Source organism: Gallinula chloropus (genome assembly GCF_964237585.1).
Source record: "Gallinula chloropus genome assembly, chromosome: 3".
Lineage (NCBI taxonomy): Eukaryota > Metazoa > Chordata > Aves > Gruiformes > Rallidae > Gallinula > Gallinula chloropus.
The window spans coordinates 33,356,567-33,377,570 of record NC_140087.1 but is presented as its reverse complement, the minus strand read 5'-3'; the positions used below and the strand labels follow the sequence as shown (position 1 = coordinate 33,377,570).

The 21,004-nt window shown below is 40.1% G+C and overlaps 1 protein-coding gene across 2 annotated transcripts in view; it reads left to right on the top strand.

Moving 5' to 3' along the window:
* GRM1 (glutamate metabotropic receptor 1) overlaps positions 1–21,004 on the top strand; it is a gene marked incomplete at both ends in the record, with an annotated part of 179,475 nt that overhangs the window by 92,378 nt on the left and 66,093 nt on the right. For both annotated transcript variants that reach the window (XM_084262542.1, XM_084262543.1), the window contains one exon: positions 19,420–19,655. In XM_084262542.1, coding sequence (XP_084118668.1) covers positions 19,420–19,655 — 236 coding nt within the window. The remainder of the gene's footprint in view (positions 1–19,419; positions 19,656–21,004) is intronic.

Below are 21,004 nucleotides of genomic sequence, written 5' to 3'. Positions count from 1 at the left end.
TTGCCCAGACTTTGGGAGACAGTCCAAATATGAGTAGGAGCAGGAGTGTGAATGTCACAGGGAGGGAAGCCATGTCAGATAACCAGCATACATGCCAGAAGATTCGATGGCAAGACACTGTAGACCAAGCCTATAATATCTTGGAGTTTCATGGATTTAGCCCTCTGCTACATACACATCTGCCAATCAACCAACCTCATCAGAGCTGGAGATGCCACTGGCCAGTCACAGAATGCTGATGTAACCAGTGCCATGTGTTTGCATGTCCTAGCAACATTTCACTGACTACCGCACACTGCTGCTGCTTACTTGGGTCTGACATGCTTTGTCAGCTTCATGACAGAGGCCAGATCAGTACTCTTTTTGTGTTGTTCTTTATAAAGGAACTGTCTCCCCTGCCACTACCCACTGACTTATCTCCCTTTCTCTTCATATCTGAATTGCACTGCCTGAATGCTGTAGAGAGGCCAGGTAATCTACAACAGCAGAACCCCACAGCTTGCTTTCTGTTTCTCTCAGGAAAGAGAAATGAACTATGAGTGAAAGGGTCTGGGCTTCCTCCTGAGCACAACACTACCCTAATGGATTTTTTCTATCTCTGTGACCTAAGTTCTGAAGAGGAAATATTAAATATCTGTCACTTCATTTTTGAGGCTGTTTAACAAAGAACTGGATTCTCAAAAACAGAAGCAACAAAGGCAGTAATCTCCTCATTCCTGTGTTCAGCAGCTCTTCAATTAGGAATGCCAAAGTGCCCAGACAGGAAAGTTCAGTCCAGATCTTTCTTCCCCTACCTCTTTCCTTATGAGCCCAGACCTCAACTGTATGCATGATAAGAGTTTAATGTACATTTTGAGTTGACAGGGATGAGAACTGAGCAGGCTTAAAGCCTGTGGCTTTGGCTGTGGCATGTTGTATGTTGGAGATAACACTGCCAGAAGTGATACCCTGTAGTTCCTCTTTCCATCTCCTGTGCAAGAGAAAATCTGTTTGATCATAGAGGAAGCACAGTAGCACGTGTGCTGGCACTTGTTGAGGCTTGGTGACTTTTCCTGCCAAGTCCAAGGTAGGTATCAAGTGAGCTAACAGGAGTTGAGCTGAGCTGAGATTTCTGTGTAGCTGGGGAAAGTGGGGGCATTTCTGAAAGAAATGACTGCATTAGGTAGGTAACCAATTTTTGTGTGATTTTTTTTTAAGTACAGGTGCATAGAAATATGCATTCAAACCCATACAAAAACATATTCAGAAATAGCAATACAAAAAAGTTAGGTTAAGGCCAAGGAGGTATTTAGAATATTATTTACTTAAAGAACACAATGCTCCTGCAACTGTTGTATGCTTGGGATTCTCATCCCCTCAAATACGAAGTAATAAACATATGTCTGAAGATTAAATCAAGAATGTATTAGAAGCACTGCTTCTGCTTTGCATTATTTCATGTTAAATACTGAAATTCCAGAGAGGTGTTTTCCTCCTAGGAACTTGCAATATAAATTACAAGAGCAATTATTCAAAATGTATGCAAGAAGTGCATATCAATAAGGGACTCCGCATAATGAAGAATATGATCTGTTCAGCCCAGCTATTTGAGCATTCTTGTTTTCTGCCAAGTCAAAGGATATGACAGTAAGCCAAGCAAGAACAATGTGCAAAGAATGGAAATTGCAACACATATAGAAGGAGATAGGTGGTGTGGTAAAAAAAAATCACAGAGGCTTATACAATTACAATGAGGAAAAAAAAGTAGAAAGAAGTAAGCAAACTAATGACTAAAAATAGAAAATAATGAGTTTAAAATGCCTAAACTAGCTGCTGTTTAAATCTGTCTCAAAAGAAATGATGAGGTATACAAGCATCTAAAAAAAATATTGAAGGACATTGCAAATATAGCTGCTGATATAAGAAAAAGAAATAGAATTTAGGAATTAACAAACACAAATAATGTCAAGGTTATAAACTACTGTTAGGCAGAAAACACAAAAGATTCAAAGTTATGTTTTGCGTGTAAAGAAATTACAATACAAAAATATACTGGAAGAAATCATTAAGAGGGAGTGTAAGATTCTTATAAGTCCAAGTAAAGAGGAGAGGAGCTGAGGGAAATTCTGGCTCTATTTCAGTGCAAATGTAAGGTTTGAAGTTAAGAGTATTTCAGCATAAACTGTCCATCATACAGTAGGGAGCAACTTCTAGTGTTTTGAAGAGTAAAACCAATCACTAATAGCATTTCCATCTCCTTTTATTTTACTCCATAATTTTTACATGTCAGAGCTCAGATGTGATCTTGTTTTCAGATTTTTTTTTAACAAAGGAAAAGAATTTTTTTTTCTTTTCAACTTGTGAAAATAAGGTTACTCTTTCTTCTTGACATTCTTGGTATATTGAAGCTGCTGTCTTTCTGTAGTGCCAGGACACCAGTGACTGTTTCAGATTCATGCCCCAAAGGAGTTCCCATTAAAATCTTGAATAATTAGGGCTTTAGTAGCACAGTAGGTACTGTCCTTCTGGTTTGCAGAAGGACCTGTCTAAGAAATTGTGGCACTTTATACTGTGAACATACAAAGTTGAGACAGATTTCAAATCGCTTTATATTGTCAGAGCAGTAGATGTATCTTGTGTGAGCGTTTCAGCTATTTGTGTATAGATTTTCTGGGAAATAATCTTGAGCAAACTGTGGACTGAAACACTATGCTTTCTCCCTAGCCCTAGTATTGTGTCTGTACTTAGCTTAAGTATGCTTCTGTATTCTTGGTGGGAGCAGTGTGACTTTTTTTGACTTATGGATTGTTTTGTAGTTCAGTTTTTGTTCCTGAAGGCCTGCAGATATCTGGGTGACTGGAAATGTAAAAATCACAAGGACAGTCTACTTGAATTAGACGTGAAGAACCAACAATAAGCACTTCAACACTTCTAAGGATGAAGCATCGTGTTTGTCCATACTGTGTATTAGGATAGACACAGAAGTTACTATTGTATGATAAGCAGCTTTCCTTCATTTGGTGAGGAAAGGAGCTAATTTTTCCTGATTTTTGGTTTTCTTTTAATAGATGATAAAATAGTGACGCCTTTGCAAAGCAGCTAATGACCAGTGTGGACTAAAATTGGTTGGTTTATATTGATGAGATGGTCGGTGGTAAAGGTGCTGTCGGAGAGGAGAAAGAAGCAGCAGTATCTCTTTCCATTGCAGCTGAATGGGCTCATTGGCTTTAAATGAGCTTACATTTCAATAGAACAGAAAACCTAGGCCTGGTTAATTAGACTCTGGGATTTCATAAAAAAAGAAGAGAGAAAACTGAATCTGTCCCTACTGAGCTTCATTACTTTTATATTTATTTTCTTTTAAGGAAAAAAAAAATATTTCTATAGAGAAGGCTGTCAAATTAACGCAGGCATAAGCTTCTCTAAGGATTTCCTGAATATACCATTTAAAAAGGTTATCTTATTAAACCAGTTCCCACCAGACACTTCCCTGTCAAACCATCCCTGCAAAATAAACATTGCTATTTCTGGCCATTGATTAGGTAGGCACATAACAAAACCATGCCTCTCCTCTCTTTGGATATTAGAAAACATAGTCCTAAGCTGGAATTCATTGATGCTTGTGGAATTTGAGTCCTGAGGTAGACACTTCCTCACCAAGGTAATAAAATCTGATAATTGTTACTTTTTTTTTTCTCCCCAAACCCCTTTCTTACCTTCCTGTTTTCTTGGCTGGCAGAACTACATGGAACACATATATAATAACTATGCATAAGTATAATATGACAGAAGGCTGTCTTTTTTGAGAGCGATATTTTAGTTCCTTCATGACATACTTCCAGTTTCCTTTCTGTGCAAATACTTAGTTTCAAAGTCAACTGAGTTCCTGGTGAAAGTGTTATAATATTCTAGCAGCTACATTTCAGATAGTTCAAGCATCTCCTTGCTCCATCTCCTTGACTGGGTCAAGTTCTAATTTTGTTAAACAGATGTATTTACTTGAAAAAAATACTATTCAGAATGCAAACATACATTTATTTTAAGAGCGATAGTAGCAACAGGAAAATGTAAAATGAATATGTTTGCTAGAGTTCATATTTCCCATAGCCCAGTGAAACTTGCAGCACAGGAAATAAATAATGCTGTTGCAGTGATTTTATTCTTTGTACTGGGTCAGCCTTCCAGGGGCAGTTCTGTTCTTCCTCTGCCAAAACTATATAGTTCTCAATATGCAATGTCAGTCTTCTACAGCAAATTCTTCTTACCTGATGGGGCATCCTTCTCCTTTGTTGTATTTCAGTAGGGGTTAAAATGTGGTCTCCAGTGAGCTGTTACTGGATGTGCACATGGGGATATAGTGTCTGTCACACAAAAAGTAGTAGCTAATAAAGATGTCCATATTTCATGTAGCTGGTGAGGAGTATTATGTTTCTCTATCATTTATATCGTGGCAATATCTAGAGGCTTTCATCAAATGTCATCCCATTAGCTAAGCAGTGTGAAAGGGTGAGGGTCATGCAGGGTGGAAAGGAAGAAGAGCTGTGGAGATAACAGAGAAGCAGATGGGAAAGAGAGAAGTGTGGAGTCAGAAGGTATTGCTTGGCCGTAGCAGGAATCAGTGTGCAGGAGACAGTAAGGGAGCCTACAGCACAGCATGGAACGCTTAGTGAGCCAGCATCACGGGATGAAAACTGGCAAAGAGAGTCCCCATTTGTGTGAATTCCCCTTTGGCTTCTATCTGTGGTTACTATGTGATGATACACAAGTTTCATGTCTTCCCAGGTCTCCCATTTCCTCCCTCTTTGCCTGATATCAGTGCCACAGTGACATTCAATGCAAAAATTTAAAAAATACACGACTATTTATAATTAATTAGTAAACCAAAACTCATTTTGCTGAAGGTCTATATTTTTACTCAATTTTAAGTAAAAAATATAAAGCTGTATTTCATAAAGATGCTGTAAAAATCCCTCGTCTTTTCCCCCGTTCTTTCCATCAGCATTGTTTCCTAAATGTTGTCAAATAGGGCATTAATTTAAATATTTTTCCTGTCTTAAAACTGGAAATAGGATTAATACCTATTAGACTATGAACTATTTGTATTTCCAACAGCATTGACTGCCCTGTAGTAATTTGCTACTTTCTCTTCCTTTTTCCCCTTTCTCTTCCTTTTTCCCCTTTCTCCTTTAGTTATAATGTTACCCAGAAGATTATGGTATCACCAATGTGTTTCTATATCTATATATTCACACATTTATACTCTCTTCTTACCTAACAACTCTCAGAATATCTTCACATCCACTGTCTCTTTCAACAGTTGTGTCCTCTGCCTGCCATGGACCTTCTCAAAAAGTGATGACCCATGATGAAAGTGACCTGGATCCTTTCCTCGTATTCCTTCCTTTTTCTGACTGATATTTACTAATGCCAAACAATCTCATTTATTTTCTGTTGTTTACCTCAGTTAAGTGTTACCAGACCACAGTTAGAAGATTCAGAATCAATCCCATGTTACTCACTATGGATAAATCATTTGGTCCATGTGGAATAGCTGGTCCCTGAAGACTCAGTCAACTATAAGACTGTCTTTTTGCCTGCGTACATTGAGTCTACCCCTATTTTAGTTCTCCATAGGGTGGGAAATAAGGAGTTTTAGTGCACCAGGAATCAAGTAGAGAGGAAGGTAGAGAGCTAAGCACAGGTGGCCATGAGTAGAAGATAAAAGGCAACCTGGAAAACTCAAACAATTTTCTTTTCTAAGACAGCAGGAAGCAGCCGAAAGCGCTGTGCCTGTTTGGCTTTTAATCACAACCCAGATTTCTCCTGAGGTAGTACCAACTGTGCAGTCTTCCTTTACTCACAGATCATAATACACAACATCTATACAGCTCTTTTTCTGGCTCTGTTCTCTCCATCAATTTTTCTTCCTTCATCTCTATCTTTTTTGAGTGCAACAGTCTTTGTGTCCAAACAATTGAAAGATTCAGACTGCTGTTCTTGTATTTGCCACACAACAGTATTTTTATCGGAAGATATATTTTCTTTTATTTTTTCCACTATTCTATTTTGTGGGTTTGTTTTTTAAATGAATATGTGACTTATCTTGGAGTCTATAGGTTTTGCTGGGTTTTTTTTCAGTGGATGAATACAAAAAACTTCGTGGTGTTTTTTCAATGCTTCTCTGGAAAACTGTTTTCCTGTCCTTGTATATAAACACAGATTAAAAAATTCGCTTTCATATTTTGTTGATAGAGGTAGATTAGATTTAGTCACTTTGAGAAGGATTTTTAACCTTTCACATATCAGTCAGCCATAAAATAAAAGGAAATAGCACCGGAGACTTGTCATCTCTATGGCTTTGAATTTCCTTTTCTTTCTGATCACTAAGAAATGGCAATTGGTCCTGTTTATTGTCCTTAGAGTAATTCTGTCTTCTGCCTGCACATATTGCATGTCGGTGGTGACAATTTTTATTTTATTTGTAGAACAGAAACATTAAAAAAGCAGTTTTTCCCGTTTCAATTGATTTCAAGAGCTTGTAAAAGTCACTAAGAGAAGCTGAAAACAGAAAGAACACTTCTGCTGCTTTATCAGTCAGCTCTTCAATTCATGCCATCAGATGCTCTCCACAGTGACCTCAACTTTGGGCTCATCTTGGTCATGACCTCCTGTCTTGCCTGGCACAGGGACAGTTGGACTGAGCCCTGACCGCTAGTACTCTACCCTGCGCTGGGATCACCCTCAGCTACCTTCTCCCAGCCCTCAGGGAGCATCTGGCTCATGGAGCACCCTGACAGTGGGCTTTACCTGATGTTATTTGGCATTTATTCTTTCACCTTTCCTTGCCAGTAAACAACAATTTTACTGAAGTGAAGTTTCTGAGCAATGCCTTTCAGATTTTCTTTGTGAATCTCCCACTACTACATGAAGCAAAGTAACAGTTGTTGATTTTAGGTAAATCCATACCCATTCCTCTTTTCTGCATGGACTAATGCATGGAAATGGAAAAAATTCTCTCTCATTAAGGCATGTAAGAGGAAAGGCTGCTTACACACTCTTTCCTGGTTGTGCCCTTGTGAAAAAGCTGGACAAAATCAGGTTCTACATTAAAAAAGCTTACTTCAGTTTTCTATTATTAAGTTGTGACATCATGACTAATTAATAAAACTTTATCCTAGGAACAGTTTGATTGTTCTGGGGTCAATAGATTAATGAAATCTAAAAGGAGGCTTTGCTTTCTAAATAAAGCTTAAATTATAGTAGCAGATTTGCTCCCTAGTTATATTTGTCCTTCTCTAAAGACCCAAAGACAGTAACGGGATTTAGACAAATTACCTTCAGGGAGATTGTATGTACCTGTGGTGGTTTAGCCCTGGCTGGAGGCCAGACACCCACCAAAATCAGTCTGTTACTCCCCTTCTTAGTTGGACAGGGGAGAAAATATATATTGAGGCTCAGGAGTCAAAATAAGGACAGGGAGAGATCATTCTGTCATCAATGATGTGGGCAAAACAGACTCAACACAGAGTGAAGAAGAAAGAAGCTACCTAATTTATTATACTACACGACAAAGAACAGTGAAAACCTGAGTTGGGAACGCGACCAGATCTTAAAACAAATGCAACCAGATCTTAAAACACTTTCCCCCCATCACTCCCTTCTTAGCAGACTCTAGTCAGAATTTTGCTTCCTTCTTCCCCCCTGCTCGCAGTACAGGGCGGGCAGGGACTGGGAGGTGGGGGCTTTGGTCAGTCCCTTGCAATTTGGTTTCCTTCTTGGCTGGGGTGAGGGAGGGGGTGTCATTCATTCCACACCCTCCCCCTGCTGCACAATGGGGTCTCACCCACAGGAGACAGTCCTCCATGAACTTCTCCAACATGACTCCTTTCCCACAGGGCTTTATCTCTTTATCACAATGTTTCTCAGTCCCAGTCCTCCACAGGGTTATAAGCCTTCCCCAGCAAACCTGTTCCGATGCGAAACTCTCTCTCGCTCATCTCTCTGTCTCTGATTCTCCTCATGGCTGCAAGTGTTGGCAGGGGCTTATCCCAACGGGTCACAGCATCTTCTCTGTGTCTCCACCTGCTCCATCCAGCGTGGAGACCCTCCATGGGCTGCAGGTGGGGTCTCTGCCTTTTCCATGGGTTTCTCCATGGGCTGCAGGGGCGTCTTTCTCTCCAGCACCTGGGCTGCCTCCTCCCCTGCCCTTCTCCGGCCTTGGTGTCTGCACAGCTCGTTACATCTTCTCGCTCCCTTCTCCAGTGGCAAAATGCAACCACTTCCGTTTTGTTTTCTCCTATATGTGATTCTCAGAGGCACTATGATTATCTCTAGCAGCGACTTTGGCCTTGAATTGTCCAAAGTTTACAATGAGGCTGGCAGAAAACTCTAACTGCTGCTTACAAAAACCATCTCAGCAGCACAGCCTGACAAAACTGCAACAGTACCATATCACTTGTTGAGCTATGAGATCTCCAGAGGTCTGAATTTATCCCATGTCTGCATAAATAAAGGGCAAAAGCATAGCCTCTATGACAGAAGCAAAGCCCACATCCTTTCTTGAGAAAGTTGAGAATTTAGAGGAGTTTCCATCAAGGAAGTGCCTGATACCAGGAAAGATATCTGTACCTATTGCCCGGATAAAGTCTTCTAATTCAAGTACGACTTGGATTCTAGATACAATCACTAGGACAGAATTCATAAATAATAGTTTGAACATTTTGAAATTAATTTGGTTACATTCATTGATTTTGTGATTTGGTGTTAGATATTTTGAAGAGCTGAGGCCTTCTAAGTCGTGACTTTGCTGCACTGTTGTGTTCTTACTGAGTTTAATTAAGTGGCAGTAGTTTGGTGCATTTACTTAGTTATAGGTTGGCTCAACCAGATAAAAAGTATATAGAACTATTTTACTTCTGTGATTTTGAGCATGTTTCAAGTACCTGTAAGAATACATGTAGCCTGAGCAAGATTTTGGAAAAATCACTTCAGTCTTTTTCAAAAAGTTTATCCGTTCACAGTTTTAGTAACATTTATAATGGATTTGTGAGTTTTACCTTTTTTATAATATCTTCAATATACCTTTCTGATTAGCATAACTTACAATGAAACTTTTCACTTTTAGAAAGTCTTCATTTATGTTGTTATCTCAAAATACTCTGCATATTAAATATAAATATTTTAATAGAAAAAACCCAACACAATAGGTGGTATTTATAATTCCTAGATAGCTGGGCTGATAGGCAGGTATTTCTGAATGCAAACTCTGTATTTAAGTATGAATCTCGCTACAGTTTTCCCATGCCCCAGATGCCACAAAATGAGGTCACTGTGAGAAGCTGCATGCTTGGAGGAGCCTGTGTAAACCCTTCCTTTGCATCAGCAAGTATCTCCCATCCTAGCTCTCAATGATGCCAGCACGATACCTTGAATGAGTAACAACTGAGCAATCTGAATGATAAACTTACAATCTTGTTTTAATAAGTATCCTTAAAGCAAGATGTCACATGTCAGTGTCATCAGTTACTCTGAACAAGATACATTTCTAGTTATGTTCTGGCCACATTTTATTTTAACATGGGATGTATACCAGGCATCTAAAAGCCTAAAAGACTCCTACTGTAGCTCTGCTTGATAAGGTGGGTGCTTTTAAGGCATAAAGGTTAGCTGGGTGATGGTGAACTAAGTTTGGTTTAAATAAGATGATGATTGTACTTAGATTCTTTATTTCATAGCTGTGTTGCTTCATGAATAAACATTTGTGACCTTAAGATAGCAATAAGTGCAGAAGAGTAAATCAATATTTTTATTTATTTTTGAAGTGCTCTGTAACAGTTTCTTTGGGTCAAGTATAATAATATTGCATGAACAAAGTGGATTATTAAAAATTATTCTAGGCATAGCACCTATGTTAATGTTCAGTAACTGTGAAATGATTGCTTAATTTTTAGGTGAGTGTATTATTCAAACTATTCATTGGTTTCTTGGTTTACAAGTGGTTCAGGACTTATTCATTACAGACAATGAAATGCTGTGTTAGAAGGTTACTGAAGTTTAATGATTTTACTTTATTCTACAAAAGCCTTAAACTATTACTCGATTCTCTCACTGGAAGGGTTTAGGTGCTTAGGCGACTCACTAGTGTAGTATGAATTGGATATTTTCCATATCAATGCATAATTTCAAATGAGTAATTTCTGAATGATTGAGTGGAAAATATGTTGTTCCTGAACATTCGTAGTAATCTGAATGTTCAAGTATCCACAGAAAGTGAATAAGAAAGAATGGGAGATATGGCCAAATTTAAAATAGCTCTGGTAGAAAGAGAAACGGCTGTTTATGGACACAGTCATCTTACAAGTGTTAACATTGATTAATAGTTTGTTAACATTGATTAATAGTTTAATAAGTTTTATGATTTTTATCATGAGTTTCATTATATATCACCTTTTATTTTATTTGATCTGGTGTTTTGAAGCCAATGTTAGTATGGCTTGGTATGGAAGAGATAGCATGCTGTTACCTATGGCTTCCAGTTTGTGTTTAGACTTGGTTTCATCGAAGGGCTGTAAAAACAATGACCATAAATATGTGTGTACAGGCTCAGTTCTCAACCCTGAGCGTGGAAAATGCATTCCATACCTTTTACAGGATGTATGCAAACCAGTGATAGCAACTTGATGCAAAATGTAAGATGTCTTCTTTAGAGCTGCATACTTGAAAATTTGTTTCCATTGAAAAAAGGCCAATAAACTCTGTGTGTATTTCTCTTAAGCATTATCATACGAGGTGGTTACAGAAAGGGATGGAAATCATGTAAGAATATAAACCAGTGAAAGAAAATTCTTGACTTTTCCATGAAAGTCAACATCTTAGAGAAACCTAAAGGCTAGAATTCATGGTATTTTTGAGTTGAGTTCACATGAAAATGGAGATGGAAATAACAATCCAAAGATGTTTCTTTCTGTTTCTCTGTTCCTTAGCACCTCAACAAAGCCAGGAGAGAAGAAAGGAAATGTGCTTCTCTTTTTTCTTTTTTGAAGTTAAGAAGGACATCTATGAATTGTTCTTTTAGGAAGTGCAACAAATTCACACTCAAGCATCCAGGAAACTGCTGGAGTAGCATGGAGCCAGAGGGCTGCGTCTTTACCTGTTCTCTTTCCTCTATGTATACTTGTACCTTTCCTTGTATTTGTAGCCTGTTTTCCCTCCATTTGATATGTCTACAGTATTTCAGATCTGGCCTGGATACTTGAGTAGGTTTTAGTTGTTTGGAGCATACATAGTAAGTACTCTATTCTCCTTTATGCCTTTGCACGGTTGCACAGAAAAAGATCTCAGTGTCTATGACTTTCAGACAGGATCGAAGTCTTAACAAGAATATTTCTTTCTAACTATCCTCTCTCAAAAGAGACTACAGTTGAGCTCTCCATGGCAGGAACTACCGCTTACTGTCCATATCCATTCTCCACCAGAGTCTTCTTGCACATAATGTGCAGCACAGCAGCAAGGGCATAAAAAGAAAAATTCCCAAAAACTGGTACAGAGCAGCAAAGATAAACCTCTCTGTTTTCAGATTTGGGTGTATTAATATGTTAAAAATCTTGGGTTTGTCTGCACATATTGGAGCCCCGGAGCACCTTGTGTGAGACAAAAAGCTAAGATTAAGGCTTCCTGTTTTTGTGCATGTGTTGAAAGCTGGATACTTTCCTCTTCCCTACGCACCATTCATTTGGAAAAAGATACTGTTCTTTCATGATTCCTCATGTTCTGGATTTCTAAATATGCAGAGCGAGGATTCTACCCTCTTGACAGTCCAAGGTGAAAGCATGTGTACACCTTTTGAAAAATCAGCTATTGCCTTAGAGAATATACTTATGGTGGCTGATTTTCTGAGGTATGCACCGTTGTGCACCCTGGAGAACCATAAAACCTCTCCCGTGTGAAAGCAGCAACTACACTTACAAAAAGCTGCTCGTGCCAACCATGTCAAGAATCTTCACAGTAAAGACTCCCCAAGATAACGCCTGCGTGATAGTCAGTTAAATTACATTATGTAAATTGCATGCAAATATATGCACCGCATACGATAATTAAAACCTTTCTAAATACATATTTGCAAACTACAATCTGTCATGGTCTGCAAGGTTATAATCTACTTTTTTTTTTTTAAGGAATGGTACAAAAACTCTGAAAATTCAAACAACAGTGAATGATAATAATTTGAAACATAATGACCTATCATTTATCAACTCCGGTTCCTGATGGTGTCACTCATTCAAAAAACCCCACCAATTCACAAAAAAAATTGGAAGCCCTTGTCAACAATTTGCGATTGCATAAAATGTAAGAAATAACGTGCTGCTGCAACTGGTGTCTTCAGTAATCATGAATGGGAAGTGAAAAATTGTTTATGCGATGTTATGAAATAGAACCTGGTAAGAACAGAAAGTTTACTAAGAAATACGACGAAGCGCTTGCAGAAGGTGGCCTTGGGAATTATTTTTACATTTAATCTTTTGATTTTTCTCAGAAAATAGCCTCTCCTGTAGGACACTAGAGTTCAAACTTTAATGGCCTCATGTAGCTGTCTCAAAGGGAGCAGAGTTAAGTGGTAAATCACACTAGTCTCTTTCTGGTGGTCTCTAGTGACATTCGGCTCAAGTCCCGACTGGGTTTGACCTGCTCTTCAATCTATAGCAAATGACAGGATTACAAACCACAGTAGCATAGTAGTGCTGTGTCAGTTAGGAGTCTAAAATAAGTAACTGCATAGTCTGGCATCAAACACTCCTCCTGTACCTTCTTGTGTCTGTCTGTGAGATTGTCATAGCAGCAATCTTCTCTCTCCCTCTTGTTTTCCATTGCCCTCCCAGATGGATTTTGAGTGGTTTTCTCCTCCTACTTCCAGTTTGGAGAGATGATATTCCCACGATGCTTTCACTTGACTTGAGTCATGACTGACCTATGAAGGTCAACAGCTAGGAGAAATCTAAAGGATTGAATTCAAAGTACATTTGAGCCCAGCACAGTTTGTGGGGAAAGGGAACAGGTACAAATCTCACAGCACCTTGTGATGCCAACTGCAAAAACCAGGCAGCTTGGAAAGGTGATGACTCCTGTCTATCTCCATTTATGCCCAAAGGAGCAAAACTACTGGCCTAGAAACCCCCTTTTTTCCCCTTTCTGCTGGCAAGATTTAGTGAATTTGATTCTTCTAGTTTTAAGGAGGTCAGTCAGTGCCCATCAAGCCTCAAGTTACAGAGTGATAGTATAAAACCTTTCACCCTGGTCTTGCCAGCAGTCAGATACAGGCTTATTTGTAGCCACGGGACTAATCTCCTAAAATTGCCAGGACTTGTCACATATGTAAAAGTAAAACTATGCTCTTTATGAATTCATGGTTTGGCCCCTGAGGAGAAGTTCTCTCACCTTTCAATGCAAGCATGTAGTACTGAATTATCAGGATGGATGAGTGCATACGTGGCCTTTTTTCTTCATGTTTGAAATGATATTTAGAAACGGTTGGCACCTTTCAGCTGACTGCTGGGATTGACTGATAACACATAAGTCTGAGCGTGAAAGTCACATTGCCAGTTGCTGACTTGTGCATATTGGACAGTTTCAACCGACATCTTCTGTTTGAGGCTACACAGACACTGAATATCTTGGGTAGAGATTGCCAGAGAACAGGTCCATCCTCCTTCACAATAAGATAATTATTTTTTTCTCTTTTCAGTACATCAGCCTGGTGAAATAAAGACATTTTTTAAGTGAGCCTGCTGTTAGAAGAGGGCATCTAAACAGCCAGCTACCATACTGTCTGTGAATTACTCCAGGCCTGATTCTGCCACCTATGCTCATATTAAATAGCAACACTGACTTTTTCAGTGAAGCTGCCTATGAAATTATTCCACCTGTCACACTGGTACTTTCTGGGTTGGCCTTATGCTGAGCTCTGAGTTTCTGTCCATTCTGTCAGAAGAGCAGGCAGGAGGCCATCACAGTTGTACAACTCCTGCATGCAGGCAGGAGAATCTGTGGTGGATTTTCCAGTGGGGTGCTGTCAGAAAAGACTTTTATAAAAAGAGAAAATTGAATTTGAAGGCTTCCAGGTCTGACCAGCTCTGGAAATCCAGAGCACTGGCATTTATCAGGATCAAATAACAAATTACTGAAACTCCACTTATCTCTATTAAGGGGTTTGTAGCGTTCTGGAATGTCTCTAAATTAGCAGTGTCTGACCACCACACAGAAAGATGGTTTTGCAAAAAGCACTTCCCAAGTAAAATGTCCAGTCTTTTATTTATATAATGCAGCATATAATAATTGTCCTTGAAAGTAAAGTTATTGACATATATAATGAAATGGCATGGCACTTTGTTGAATGTTGAATACTTTGAGTATTGCTGTCCTCATATTTAAATCTGTTAGAAGTTTAACATAACAGCAGGACAGCTGGCAGCCTTGAGCAGTGGTAAGAAGGCATTCAGATACGTGCTCTGCGGGAATGTATATCGATGTGACAAGGAAAGTGTATTGACACGGGCTTTAGTTTTGTGGAAAGGAGAGAAAGGCAAGAATATGGGCTCTGATCTTTTGGTGTGACAATTATGGATGCCTGGGGCTCTGCTACCCTACCTGAGTGGGATATCAGCAGGGAGGCTCTGTGAAGGTTAGAAGTTTGAATCTAACGTTTCCACTTTGCCTAGGCATAGATACCTGTAATATTGTTTTCAAAGTGGATAAAAATAGCCACCAGCACAGGAACAGAACCTGTCCAAAGTAACGGTAGAAATTATTTTACTGTGACTGATTTATTTGATTTTATAGTTACAAGAATATCTGCTGTAGGCAGAAGGATTATTGCAAAAATAATTCATTTAGCATTTATAAAGGGCTTTTTGCACTTAATTTCTTTTATAATTTTTATGACATGGTCAATAAAACAATAAAAGCCCTTATCACGAGTGCCAAATGCTTAAGAAAGCGTTCCCTTTGCTAATACAAAGGGAGTTGAAAAAACTGCCAAGGGTGGAGCCGTCCAGATAGAGAAGGCTAAATCTGTTGCCCTCTACAGCTCCGATCCACCAGATCAAGCCTTACAAGTGTGCAAGTATCAAATTGCCAGTCAGTGTCCATGGCTGACAAATGTTCCCTTTGTTTTGCCATGAAAAGGTGCTACCTTGTACGATAATGACAGGGCAACTCGTCCTATTATGAGGAGCTTTCTTTTTGCTCGCTTGCTGATTTGAAAGAAGCATCTGGAATAGTAATGCTCTGAGTGCTGTGCGGGGAAGCAGAGCTGCTGCATAGTTTAAGAGTTAAGTCCTGAGGAGATGAAAATAGAAAGCCTGATTGCTGGTTGTCTCATCAGCCCTTGTGAAAAGCAGCTGACAGTGTTCATGTTTGGAAGAGGAGAGGAAATTGGAAATCCATTACATTTCTCCTGGTATTTTCAGTCACAGGAATGTATGTAACCGCAGTTCAGAGAACACAGAGAGGCTAATATGCTGAAGCCACAATTTAGAAGTCCATTGTCCCACACCAGCATAATAGTGAACTGGTTAATCAAAAAAATAACTTTGTTTCTTCAAACCCAGCCTGGGATAATGGGAACTAGGGTTTCTGAAAGTAGATGGGGGAGCTCTGGGCTTTTTCCCTTTCCACTAGATTTTTGCTGTGAGTGAATGTTGGCATTTGGATTTGGCATCATGAATGTCAGCCACCACACTGCGGCTTGGACTGAGAGTAGCTTGCAGTATATCTGTGACCATTTTGATTGTGATAAACATCACAAAACCATAACAAAATCAGTTATCTCTTTTTTTCCTGGGAGTGAACACAGTGGTTGCTGCTTTGGCACCCACACTTTTGTCCCTCCCCTACTGTTTCAGTCTTCACACTATAAACCCTCTCACAGAGCTTCAGTTCAGCTGTTGCACAAGGTATCTCTCCTGTTTCCAGGCCAGAAAGTAACACAAAACCTCCAGCCCTGGAAGACAGTTTGGGTGTTAGATATTAGGCCACCTCCTGAAATCTGCAGCAAAGGCACACAGGGAGATGGTTTTGCAAAAACTGCTGCACGTGTTGTTATTTGCTACTCAGGTGGATAAAAGAAAGAAAATAGGTGGAAAGCACTAGATTCTGGCAGCAAAAGAATAGTGTATGCTGCCTTTTTTAATGATATTTCATTTTTCTGTTGAATCAACAACTGGTCTTGTGGTTCTGTCACTGACATGCACGCTGTCATCTGGACTTCAGGATCGTGCTGAGGCCCGGTATTAGAAATGTCAATTTTTTAAGGTATTGTCCTCTGGAACTCTAGCCATTATTCATTTGAATATACACAATAAAAAGGATTATAGCCAGAGAATATAACAAGATTTTAGGTCTCAGATAATCCTCCCACAACTCCTGGTAGTGCCCTTAGGGCACCTTTCAGCACAGCCAGCTTGTAGTTGCCAGGATGGCAGGGCTTGCCTGAGGGACCAGAGGAATCCTTTTTGCTTCCTTGAATTTACTTGAAAGTAGATCAAAGCTCCCATATGAACTTCAACACGTATGAACTTTGTTTCTCTGATTCCACTGCCTTCGTGTTTTGTTGCACACAAAAGTAATCAGACAGATTTAACAGTTTGAGGAACTTAAGAGAGAACAAAAACCATGTGGGGCCAGAAAGAGACGAAGAATCATTAGGTAACAATCTGTGTTCTGTTTTAGGGGAACTTTTCCATCAGCTGCCCTTGGAGAACTTGAAGTACCCTTTTTGTGGTCTTTACAGAATTGTTCTGCTTTGCCTTCAGAGTGAATGTAGTGATTTCCCAAGCTAAACTTGCAGGGGAGAGGAAATAATGTTTGGCTTCTGGAATTTGAGCAGTAGAGAAGCTACCTCCTTTCTAGAAAGCCTTGTAAAAAATGGCCTGATTCACTTCATCTTTTTGACTCACTAATGTTTCTGCTTGAGTCAACAGTTTGCAAACCATAAACATTGTGACAAATAATGAAGTAATCATGCAATTAGGACTCAATTAATTTTGCTGTAAGAGTAGACCTCTTGCTTGTTTTCCCCCCACATAAGAAAAAATAAATATTGTGTCTTTTTCTCCCCTCTGGTGCCAGTTTTTGTGTTAAATTTGGTGAAATCCAGAAAGTTTGTTCTCCTGGTTTTATCACTGTAGGATTTTCTAGACTGTTGATCTGTTGTGAGGCAGAATGTATTGTACTTTTAACTAGTTGCCCTCAGCACATGGAGAAGTGAGAGGTAGGGGGGGATGCAGAGAGTATGAGCTGTGGCTTCTTTCCTCCTCCAAAAGTGAAGGCAGCTTAGTGGGGCAGGGATGGAAAAACTGTCGCTTTTGAACTCTTCACTCCTGTGGCAATTCAGGAGCAGCTGTCAGGCCAGGGCTGTGCCACACGGTTTTCATTCAGGCTATACTGGTACAAGGACAGGACCTGAGTAACCTGCATTGCTGGCTGTGTGAAGAAGTGAGACAGCAGGTACTGCTGGGTTCAGCCTGGCATAAAGAGTCGTTTTGGGATACTGCACCCTCCCACCCCTGTGGACTCTTCAGCCATATCTCACTCCCTCCCATGATCTATTCCCTGCTCCTTGTCCCGCCTCCGCTCTCGTACCACATGAGATGTAACATCCATTTGCATGTATGTCATGCTGCTTGGATATATGAAAACATTGTTCAGTGGGTTTGTAGGCTCAGAAATTTTGGGCAGTTCTACTGCACGGCTTTGGAAACCGCATAGTGCCACCTTAAAGTACAGCTTTGCATGAAAGAATTATATTCATCACTCAGTGGGCTGACAAATGTCTCATGTCTTAACTTCCTGTACTGGAGGCTTGGGTTGAGTGTCCCGTACGGACAGCATTCAGTACATGGGTTTCCTGTATTTCCATGGACACCTGCCATTTTTTCCAGTTGCTCACAGCATGGATGCAGTAGTTAACATCAATGTCAGCTAAATCTTGCAGCTGTTCAGTCTCGTGGCTGGGGACCAAAAAATCCCTTATGCCCAATGCATAGTCACTTTACACCTGTTTGACTAGGACTGTGACAGAGAGTGTTTCTTCAAATCTTGTCTGGTTTTCACTGTGGCATGCCAGGCACATCTTGAGAGGTGGTGGAGGCCCCATCCCTGGAGATATTAAAGGTCAGGCTTGATGGAGCTCTGGGCAACCTGATCTAGTGAAGATTTCTCTGCTCACTGCAGGGGGTTGGACTAGATGACCTCTAAAGGTCCCTTCCAACCTTACACACTCTATGATGAATGTCCCATAAACGCCCTCAGCTGGTACAGTATGCACCTGACACTCTCCTCAAGGCTCTAAGAAGCTCCTAACAAGGACTTTGGCTGTCCAGAGTTGAAGATGCAAGCCTCTTCTGTGTGAAACAAACACTTGTCTCTCAGTGCTCAGTCACATTTTTTTCTTTTTCAACTTTTTGCCAGTGGAAGTGCTTTATCTGCCTGCTTTCACAGCAGCAATGCCACTGATTTGATTCTAAGTGGATGGAACCGGATCTGAGGTGCCAGAATAATCTATTTCTCTTTTGACATGCCCAGCATATTAAAATTAAGCAATGACCAACTTATATTTGCACTTAAATTAGACCATAATAGCACTGCTCTTAGGGGACCCTAATAAGAACTGGAGAGTGATGCTAAATCAATGAATGTCTTGTTAAAAGAACTAAACTGAAACTCAGCTCTTTGTTCAAACCTGTTAAAAGTAGACTTTCCATGAAATAATGTTGTAAAAAAGAGTCTGATCTCTTACATGAATAAACAGAGAAGTAAAATAGAAAGCCATTGTTTGTTTAAAAAAAAAAAAGAGGCATACAGAAGCACACGTTATCACAAATCCCATGCAGTGCAAGAATAGCGTGTGGTTTTCTTTTTGTGTGGTTGATCAACTTTATCAAGTATTCTTATTTTATTCTCTTTAAACACAGTGCAGTTCTTACTTTATGTTTGATTTGAATTACTCTTCCAGCTGTAAGATCCAGGCATGCTGAGACTGCTTCTGCAAAGCACCCAGGATCCTGGCTGAATTTCCTTTCCACTGATGTTATTTCTTTCAGTTTCCATCCCTTACAGGGCAGGCTGAATAAGGTACAATCTCTTCAGTCATAAAGAAGTCACACCAGAAGCTGGGCCCGAGAGTCTTTTCCACAGGGACAAGGATAAAGCCTCATCATTCCAGATGGGTTAGTGAGGACTCTGTGTGAAATCTGTCAGACTGCTCACTGCAAGTCTCCGTCGCTCTGTTCTCCTCTTTCCCTCTCTGCCTGAATTTTAGACATACCTTTAGATTCCCCCTTATTCATGTGCTTCCAAGGGAGCTGGCCTGCCTTTCACCTGGATGGTTTTTTTTCAAAACATATTTCCTTTCTGTGTGTAATAAGTGGTTTTTTTGGCTCTTTTCAGTGACGGTTGGGCAGACAGAGATGAAGTCATTGAAGGTTATGAACCTGAAGCGAATGGAGGCATCACTATCAAACTGCAGTCTCCAGAGGTCCTGTCGTTTGATGACTACTACCTGAAGCTGCGCCTGGACACCAATACCCGCAACCCCTGGTTTCCTGAGTTCTGGCAGCACAGATTTCAGTGCCGCATCCCGGGGCACCCCTTAGAGAATCTCAACTTCCAGAAGAACTGCACTGGTAATTTGTCAATTATTTTTCTGTTTGAGTCCATGCTCTTCAAAGACTTGTCTTTTTATTTCATTTTGGCTTATATTTTTATATGCATAAGTCACTGATGATAAATGTCAACCCCAAACTGTACAGTTATAAATTCCAGTTCTGGTGGGAGTAGGTCTGGCACTGGTTGCACAGCCTCCTCTCAATTTATTTCTGCGCTGTTATAGAGTGGTTTGTTCCCTTTTCATGTTTAAGGGCTATGCTAAGGCTGACAAGAGTGTCCAAGGTTGTAGTATGGCTTGTAAAAGGTAGATAGCTGTTCATTTTTAGCAAAAACAGGAATAAATTAAATTTACTTCTTTTTTTTTCCCTCAAAGATAACTTTTCTAATCAGCTGGATAATGAGAAATTCACAGAAAATATTACAGCAAAAAATGAATTTTAAGGAAAATTGGTGTCTTAAAATTGGCCAGTCATTTGCTTCACCTTTTCTTTTCTTCATCCATTAAAACATTTGCAATTTGTTTCCTCTAAGTAAGTAGCACTCATAAAAAACACACTGTCCTGGCAGACAGAAGTAACTCTTACCTCATAGCAAGAGAAGTATATCTCTGCATAGACAGGTTTTCTCTTCTATGGCAAAATGAAACCATAGGGGAAAAAAGCCAACAACAAAACCCTATGAAGCCTGGCTTCCCATGGATTTCTGTCCTATTCTTTACATCTCCACCACCTCTATTCTGTAGCAGCAATCTCAGTCAGTCCTCATGTGCTTCCTGAGGTGAATGCCCACAGTGTAACAGAATCACAGAATGACTAGGTTGGAAAAGACCTTTAAGATCGAGTCCAACCATACCTGTCCTCCACTAAACCATATCCCTAAGTACCTCATCTACCCGTCTTTTAAACACATACAGGGATGGTGACTCAACCACCTCCCTGGGCAGCCTGTTCCAGGCTGACAACTCTTTCAGTGAAAAACTCTTTCCTAACATCCAATCTGAACCTGCCCTGGCACTTCTTAAGGTCATTTCCCCTTGTTCTATCTCCTGTCAATTGCCTGAAGAGACCATCATCCACCTCTCTATAACCTCCTTTCAGGTAGTTGTAGGTGGTGATAAGGTCTCCCCTCAGCCTCCTCTTCTCCAGGCTAAACATCCCCAGCTCTCTCAGCCGTTCCTCCTATGATTTGCCCTCCAGCCCCTTCACCAGCCTGGTTGCCCTTCTCTGAACACGTTCTAGATACTAGTTCCTCCCTTCTCCATTAGTAACACTTAACAGCAGCTTCCATGTCACCTTCCCCCTCCCTGCCCCCAGTTCTCTTACTAACAGCTGAGACACATCACCAAATGCTGTCAGCGCCACAGAAC